Source organism: Electrophorus electricus, chromosome 7, assembly GCF_041902795.1.
Source record: "Electrophorus electricus isolate QZ-2024a chromosome 7, ASM4190279v1, whole genome shotgun sequence".
Taxonomy (NCBI): Eukaryota; Metazoa; Chordata; class Actinopteri; order Gymnotiformes; family Gymnotidae; genus Electrophorus; species Electrophorus electricus.
This window is the reverse complement of record NC_137503.1, coordinates 30,383,664-30,392,500: the sequence shown is the minus strand read 5'-3', so window position 1 is coordinate 30,392,500 and position 8,837 is coordinate 30,383,664. Positions and strand designations below refer to the sequence as shown.

General features: G+C 42.7%; 1 protein-coding gene across 5 annotated transcripts; it reads right to left on the bottom strand.

The window, feature by feature from the left end:
- Positions 1–80: 80 nt before the first annotated feature.
- ccm2 (CCM2 scaffold protein) lies at positions 81–8,153 on the bottom strand. Of its 5 annotated transcripts, XM_081718257.1 has the most exons (12): positions 7,817–8,153; positions 7,259–7,295; positions 5,222–7,045; positions 4,374–4,547; positions 4,031–4,114; positions 3,732–3,915; positions 3,463–3,593; positions 2,985–3,120; positions 2,472–2,529; positions 2,225–2,369; positions 1,909–2,047; positions 81–1,485 (listed from the first exon to the last, which is right to left on the bottom strand). In XM_081718257.1, exons 3-12 carry the CDS (start codon positions 5,231–5,233, stop codon positions 1,199–1,201), a joined length of 1,350 nt encoding a protein of 449 aa, XP_081574383.1. In that variant the 5' UTR covers positions 5,234–7,045; positions 7,259–7,295; positions 7,817–8,153; the 3' UTR covers positions 81–1,198. The 5 variants fall into 5 exon arrangements, with proteins under 5 accessions (XP_081574383.1, XP_081574382.1, XP_081574384.1 ...); XM_081718256.1 differs by having other exon boundaries at positions 5,222–7,295; XM_081718258.1 differs by lacking the exon at positions 7,259–7,295.
- Positions 8,154–8,837: the final 684 nt, after the last annotated feature.

The window sequence follows — 8,837 nt, the reverse complement described above, 5'->3', positions numbered from 1 at the left end:
GGCATTCCGATATTTTACGGTCAGTGACGCGATTTTCACTGCCATGAATTTGGCAGGGCCCTAGTAATAATGAAACGTGTTTAAAGGTTATACAAACTTTTATATTAAAGACAGAAATAAAAGCACTTGGTGGATCAAATTTCAAGTTGAGCTAAAATAAGAAAGAAAAATATACTGCACTTTGGTCATAAAACTATGTTACAAGACACAGGGGACCTCTGATCCACATGATCACTAAAGAAGACCTCCCAAAGGGACTCTGGAAAAGCCACTATGGTATTCTCCCTATCCTGGCAGATGATACTTCTTTACAATGATCCAAGTACAGCACAACCCATCCATTACTCATTCTAATCCAAATGCCAAGTCTCATTCACAAATCTTACAGTATGGCCTAATATTCAACTGACATTCATGGGGGAAAAACCAAGGCTACCACAGACAAGAAAACGTACTGTAAAACCTCTACAGAAAGCATCTCTCCTTGCTGAGTGCATGTACAATCAGTTTTTTATGGTGTTTATAACCCCTACATGTCCCTTGCTCAGGATATTGTCCTGAGTCATAACACTGAAGGTACACAAATCCCTGTTAAAAGTTGATGAATGCATGCATCTGACTTGCCTTTGAAACCATACCATATATAAATCATCTCTAAAACTCATCTCTAAAAAAGACAGATGTTCACTTTTGATGTCTTGTCAGTTACAATTATGTTAATTATGTGTCGCAGATTTCTGCAGTTTGTAAGAATTAAGTGGTGTTGAAGAGAAGGTTAACTGCTGTCAGACAAACCTTTCATTGCAGTGAATGCTCAGGACTTAAGACAGCAATTCAAACCGTTTTTTTAAGAGCTGGTCTCAGATCAGAGTAAAAAGGCAACATCTCCATCACTGATAGCAGATACTGCCAATAAACATGGAGTAAAACTAACTATGCGTAGCACAGTTACCAAAAGAACTCAAGTGTACTTCAAGTGTCTCCAAAAACACCATCATCCAATTTGAATGGTGGTAACATGGTCGCAATATTACATGAAAGCCAAGATTGAACCCATGTGGCAAAATATCCACATTCCAGCATCATTTGTCAGTGACATGGACTGGTGAACCATGCAGTTAGATAGTTTATCATCAAGTGGTGATTGGACGCAAACACACTGTGAAACTTCCTTGGCTCCCACCCTAGGCTACCGTTGTTATGGTGCCATACCATCCTGGTCCATACTGCAACCTAACGCCTCAATGTCGTTGCTGATGTCTGAGATCATGCGATCCCACTCGTCACCCTCGGAAGGCGCTGTTCCTTCGTCAGAGCCACCTGCTGCTCCGTTGCCATTGGTGGTGGAGTCAGAGGCAGAGCTGGCCGTGCGCCTGTAGCGGCCGAAGCTGTCAGTGATGATGCCACGGCCATCCTTCACGCCAATGGTCTCAAGGAAGTTCTCAAAATGCTGGCTGTCCTTCTCTGGGATGAAGGGCCTCAGGCCTAAAAAGGCATGAGAGTGGTTATTGTAGTAACAGAGTGAGGGAACAGATAGTACTCTAACAGAGCAGGGGAACAGATACTGCACTAACAGAGTGAGGGAACCGATATTCAGAGCCACTGTGCTCTGAGAGCCAGTTTTTTTTTTTTTTTGTTTGTTTGTTTGTTTTTAAACATGCTGACTTTGTTTATGCCTACAAGGACAAGTTAAATTTCATAGGAAAATATTATGAGGTTTACCTCACAGCCCTGAAGGTTCCTTAAAAAGCACACTGAAAGGCCTCTCTGTATGATTTCACTCTGACTGCTTAAATAACAGCTTTTAAGGGAGTGGTTTGTGTGTGGTTTATGTGGTTCATGTTTTAATACAGAAAAATCATGTGAAGATAACAGAAGTTTACTATAGTTACAGAAAACTGCACTAACCGAGTAAGAGGAACTTCCTGCTGTCCCCGTAAAGCTGCCGCAGGTTGATACAAAATTCATGGATGGAGGCACCATTCCTGTACTCACGCAAGTGTGTGGCAAACTGCTGAATCTCCTGAGAGGATAGCTTTGTTCTCAGCTAAGGCAGAAGACAAACAAAAAGATGGACAGTCAGAGGCAGACCTTTATAGTTCCAGGATCATATGAAATCTTAAACTGACTCACTAAAAGCTACCAAGATATTGGCCTGGACAAACTGCTACCTCCCCCGCTTTTCGCTCAGGAGAACAACCCACCCAGCCACCCACCCACTCACTGTAGTCATATAGTCCTGCAGCAACTCAGCTGCGGTTGTGCTTAGTTCACTCTCACTAGCCGTTTTGTCCTGCGGCGAGGCTGGCGTGGACGAGGGGGAGGGACAGGGAGAGTGTCCCGCAGTCTCCAGAAAGCTCTGAAACAAGCTGGGATTGAATAAAGATCAAATAAGATCACAGAAGCCATCTGACGACAAACATTTCAACTACCCAAAAAACAATTTAAAAAAACATTAGGTAAATACTTACAATGTGCCTGATCCTCCTTCGAATGGCTCTTTACCGTCCATTTTGCTGGAGGAATCGTCTTGGGGTTAAAATAAATACAAGCCACTGGTTAATGACTTTTAGTATGTGTCATTGGGAACACAGCTTCCTGTGTAGCTACCCCAGTTCCCCGAACAGTGATCTTCATGATCAGTCGAATTTACATGCACAAGTCTGCAATACAGCAAACATTACAAAAAGCTGTCCATCTATACAGTTATTAAATGAGTAAGATGTTGAGTATTTCAGGTTCTACCAGATTATTTTAAGAGAGATCAAATCAACACTCCCTTCCGATAAATTTATGATGGCTATTCTATGGGTCATTTCGAGGGAACAAGGTTGAGAAAGTCTTAGCCTGGGTGAACACTGCAAGGTCTCCAATAAAACAATATGATTTGATATGGGTGTGTTATTGTGACTCTAAATGCACAGGTGATCTCTAAATGCTTCCAGCAGCATGTGGCTCGGAGGGCAGCGGTCTCTTTCCCTTACCACTGTACAGAGAAAGATGACGAGTGGGAGTTGTGGCTCCATCAAAGATGGCCCTGTCCAAGAAGTCGATGGTCGATTCTGTGTAGACTATCTGGAAGACCTGACTGAGGAGCAGACAGAGCTCCTCTGCAGCTGCCTGGAACGGCAGGACCAAGAGAGGCTGTCAGAGACGGGATGATTATCCGTGCTAATACTTGGGCAAGGGGATGTGTTAAAAAAAAGCTAAAAACATTTCTGAAAGGCATAAACCTAAACACAAAACACCTTCATGATCATAACCCAGAAATTCCAATGTGAATAAAGAGATAAGAAGCACTGACTCTCCCTGCGCCTTTTTAAAAGAACACAAGCTCAGAGGAAGGTTACACAAACATTCATAGTGAAAAAAATGGCTTTGGTCATAGGGCAGATTTAGGCAGTGATGTGGGAAAATCGCGATATTCAAGATGACGGACAGTCACAGAGGCCAGTCAGTCACCTTGTTTTCAACAGCTAGCACGAGCAGGCAGCAGACTTCCATGCTGCCACTCTCAGACAGAGAGCTCAGCGTGGGCGACTTCGACAGTTCTGGACATGTGCTGGGACAAGGAGAGCCTCCAGGCTCCTGGGCTACAAAGAAAAACACACAACCACAGCTGACAAAACGGCTCCTAAATCTCCCGTTGAGCGGGCGGTTTGTCTATACCGTATAGTGTGTGCAGTGATATTACAGAAGACAGGAGCCTCCTGCCGGCTGCCAGGCCATACCCGTTTTCAGGACCACCAGGTGCAGCGAGTCGTCTCGGATGTAGGATGCAGCAGCAATGTCATGAATGGGTACTCGCAGGATAATATCCTCTCCATCACGCCGCACCAACTTGACGTTATACGCTGACAGACTGACCACGGCATCTTGCTCCGAGGTCAGCTGACCTGCAAGCTGATGAGACTTCTGAGAGCAGAAAAGAAACAAAGACAATCTGATTTTGCCCACAAATACCAGAAATTAATCTCTTGCCACCATTTACCCTGTGCAAAGAGAACCATGCTGTGACATGCTTGCTTACCCTGGCATTGTCAATAAGTTGCAGAACTTCGGTGCGGCTGGACGGATTGAGGTATCCAGGAACAGATGTCAGCTGCCCAAGATACTGCCATAAACACATGCGTCATTGGCAGAGCACAAGTATACCCAGCTCAAATTAGTAAAATGTGCAGCCTTCGAGTTTCAGTAGCAGTCCCTCAAAGACTTCTCACTAGGCTTATTACAGTCTGACAGGCTCATTGAATCCACATTTGACACACAGGGTTGATGAGCTCCGCCAGAACTCATGAAAGAGCATTGGGGATCCACTGTAAGGTAAGCCCCAAGCTGGTGCTAGCTCATCAGTGCAAGGCGTTCAGCCTCACCTTGACCTCCTTCTCAATGTAGTCGTTGAGCAGGATGTCAGGGTCGATACGGTGGTCGGGCACAGAGAGGGGAAAGGTGTGGAGGGCCCTGCGCTCTGTGGACTTCTCTTGCGCCTTCTTATCTCTCCCTTTCTCCCCCTTCAGGAAAACGCGCTTAAACGGAGACAAGCCTGGCTGTTTGGGAACAGTGGAAAGGGAGCAGAGAAAACAAAGGGCAGACATTGAAACTACAGGAGGTCAAAGCATGTCCTTTAACTGAGGAAGCTATATGGCCGTTCAGATGCGTGGGGAAAACGCTGCACAGTGGCTCTGCTGCAAGACCAGATAGCTGCCATTCAGAAGCCCTCAATGCACGTGACCAGCATCACCTGAGCTGCTGTGGAAACTGATACCATAGCAACCGAGAGCATATGCTTTCCCAGTCGTGGTAGTTTGAGGCTGTTGCCGACGGTTGTCCCACCTTTGTTCGTGGGTGCCAGCAAAAACAAGATGCACAGCGTGTTCTTACTCAGCAAAAAACGCAATGGCACACTAGCCTCTAAGCAGCCTGCAAGGTCGCCTTCTGAAGCAAACCATTAACACGAAGCTGAGAAATAAAGCACTACATCGACAGGAAACGCAGCCATTTTCTCTGTGGTGAAGCCACAGCTACTGTCATCTTAATATCAAACACGAGTGTTCTCTACATTTTCCTTCCTCTTTTTCCAAGCTTAAGTTGCTCGTGATCACAACTTAATGTTCTCGAACCAACATTTCCAAGTCCTGATGGAAGGTCCAGTGAAGGTCACTGCATAAAGCATTAAAGGTTCATTTTGAATGGTAAGAATGAAAATCTGGTGATAACCTACCTCTGGCTCCATGACTTTTCACAATCATCTCTAAAGCTCGCGGCATGCAACTGCTGTCTTCACCTGTCTGCAGTATCACTGACACAGCTCGGCTGTGGTGCCTGCAACAGGTGGCGCGCGTCTCAAAATGGCACGGGTACCACCGCCTTCAAAAGAAAGCGCGCACCGCAGCACATACGAACACACAAAGCCAACTGCGCACACCCTCTCTTGCTCTGACTATACAGGGAAGGCATGCAAAGGAAGGTGAGCAGCCACCACTTCCTGTGATGAAATGTACAGCTGAACCGTGAAGAGTAAACCACTGTTCTCCTGTTCAGCTGTGCCCCTTATCTAAAGAATAGACAGCAGAATAAAGATGATCTGAGGCCAGTAATTGCAATAATCACATGCTGCCGATGGGCGAAAAATAAACAATGCTTATGACCTTACTAGAGTGGCTAATACTAAAGTAGAAATAGACGGTAGTCATAAATTGTTCTGAAATTTCACCCATCATTATTCAAAGGTCACTTATCATTCATAAGCTATTTTTACATTTGTAGAAATACAGAAGATAAAAACAGAAAAAGGGAAAAGTGAAATTGTGAGATGTTTAGGAGTTTTCCCTAATGCTATCAACACCTTTAAGATCCCAGTTCACTATCTGGTGTTTCTTTGTATTTGAAGATGATTTTGAAGAGCTTGCTGCCTGCCCAGCTGAGGAAGGACTGGTTATGTCCTGTTGTGTACTACAGTACTGCACACCTCCTTCCTGGTCAGTTGTCTCTGCTACTTTAATTATTAAGAACAGACTGCAGGGACGCCACAGGTACATTAACATTTCATATACCTGTTTCCTTCCATAATGTAAGAATGTAGTACTCAACAAGTGAACTTTGCCAAAGGTATGCATACAGAAAAGCTTGGCCTATATAGCAGGATTCATAATACCACAAAAAAAATACAAGACATCAATGATTATTTTATCATATAATAGCAAAAGAAAAACATTATCTTTAATAAACCCAGCAAAAAAATTGGGGTCAACCACAAACCAAATGAACAAACAGCAAACTTATTAGCTAACAATCACTAATGAGATGTATGACATTTTGTGATGTAGGCCTATTCAGCACCAGATAATCCAAGAGACTTTTATGACAATGTACTTCAAACAGTGCAGTCATTGCATATAATCTGCTTGGAACATTTTGAAAATGGCCATGCCTGAGCACACTGAAAATGGCCAATGCTATGGAATATCTTAAAATAGAGTTAATAAAACAGCTTCATGAGTTACAGTAAAGCCCTTTACTCTCTCTGTTTCTCCCGGTTGCTCAATGACACTGGTTCTGAATCTGTGAGCTGTCCATGCTGGGTGACTCAAAAGTGCCATCTAGTGGACACATCATTCGATCTCTCTTGCACTTGTTTAACACCAGCCACTTAATGATCAATGCTGTGGGCCTTAATGATTAAATCTAATGTTACCTATTAAACTGAATAATCTGCTTCAGCAGACTTGATTTTAACTATTGGAGGGTAAAAAAAAAAAGGGGAGTGGGATAAAGCGGCAGCAGCGCGGCTACAACTACTGACAACGTAGATGGGCTTAATTTCTTAAACATGGCCAGGGATCTCATTCCAAAGAACTGTGTTGACAGCTGAGCTCAGACATTGTTATTGTTTTTTTTTTCAGATTAAGAAAGAAAAACAACATTGAGGAGATCCCTGAGTTTCCAAGGCTTGAGTATGCACTCATAGGGGGATGTCATATCCTGCTTTATTCTTTAGTTAGCCCAGCCCTCCATGTTCCCTTGTGATTAGGGACAGACTCTGCTCCTGATTTGACAAAAGTGACAGAGAAGTGGGAATTTTAAGTAAGGCTCCCTGAAAGCTTTTCAATTATACAATTGGGATGATGCAATTGGGAATGTGATGCAGGTGGGATATCATACTGGACTCTTTAAAAATATTAACAATGAATCAACAGCACAGCATTAGTTAGAGTAGAACTGAAGATGAATAAGCTAAGTAAGGAAAATGATTAAGTACCGGTAAGGAGCAATTTCTTATGGAAAGCAATCAGCACCTAAAGCAAGCGCACATGACAAACACCACAACGTTAATATTCCGTAAGTGCACGTATATTAGCCAAGTAGGCAGCTAGCTAGCTATTGAAATTTATTTAAATGATCAATACAGGATAATTCTTGAAAGATTACTATGTAAGAGAGCTAACCTATATGATTTTCTGCTGTGTGGAGGTCAGTCTTGGTGATCATATAGGTTAGCTAACTGATTTAGCTATACTCGAAAACCAACCACCCAGCCGTCTCCCTAAACTGCTACCTAGCTCTTAAGCCAAGCTTTAAACACATCAGTTTATGAACCACTGTTACTAAATAAATATTCATAACAATACCGATAACAAAAACATTCCGAAATGTGTAAAATTGTGGTTACTGTAGTTTAAAGTCCGTATTATCAGATGTGTGTAGTGCAGGTTTCACTGGGTAGCTCTGAGGCTAAGCTAACGCCAGCTCGCTAGCTGCTTGTCAGGTTGCTTGTTCTATATGACACAAAACCACAGACAGACGGAACTTCACCTACCTTTTTAACTTTCTTTACATCATCCTCCATCTCTATGTACAAGTGCTCTTCATGTTTAATTGTGTAGACGAGAGTTTTGAACGTTCAATGCCAAGCTGCTACAACGGTGGCACTTTCCCAGTAAACTAAACCGGGATCCCCCCCCGTCGGAAACTGCTCAGGTTGTTAAAATCGGTAGCCTACATCACATAATCATGACAACGTTAGATATAAATTATTTCCCTTGTAGCAACCAGAACGGGTGTTTATGCTAGAAAGAGAACACAAGAAGTAAAGAATTGTAAACTAGAACAAAAACAGCACCAAACTTTTCAATCGTGCCGCCATTTTGGGCGTAGAGCGCTTACCCAGTATGCTTTGCAAAGAGAGGAAAGTTTACAGATGCTGAGTAGCTAATAGAAGGCATGGCTGGAGTTTTAGACTTTTACACTGGGCAGTTGTAAAAGACGTGGTGCTCCCAAGGGATGGAAAAATTCAAAGGAAGGAATATGAAACCTTGGAAAAATACCAGGACTGAAAGGAAGGTTAACATCAAGGTTGTCCCAGTGATGACAGAGGCACTTATGGCTGTTACTATTTAATATTGTTTGTTATTGTCATTTAATTAACCATTTATAACTTTAATTATTTATTTTTATCCCTCATGCATTATTGACTAATCAATAGCCACAAATATCTGTCAGATTAATTTTATTTAAAAAATACGTTTTAGCATATTTGAGTGTATTTGGGCGTGCATTAGAGAGAGAGAGAGAGAGAGAGAGAGAGAGAGAGAGAGAGAGAGAGAGAGAGAGAGACTGAAAACAGATAGAAAGACAAAAAGGGGAGAGATGGTGAGACTGCTGTTAGCCTCTTCGGGCTATAATTGATGAGGGATGTGATTAGCTGTTTTTTTTTTTTTCCTGACCTACAACACATTCGCCAAAAAACACTGAAATCAATAGCATCTACCAACACTATTATTAGTAGCAGTAATAGTAGTATTAGTATTAATAGTAGTGATGGTAGTAGTCAGTGGTGT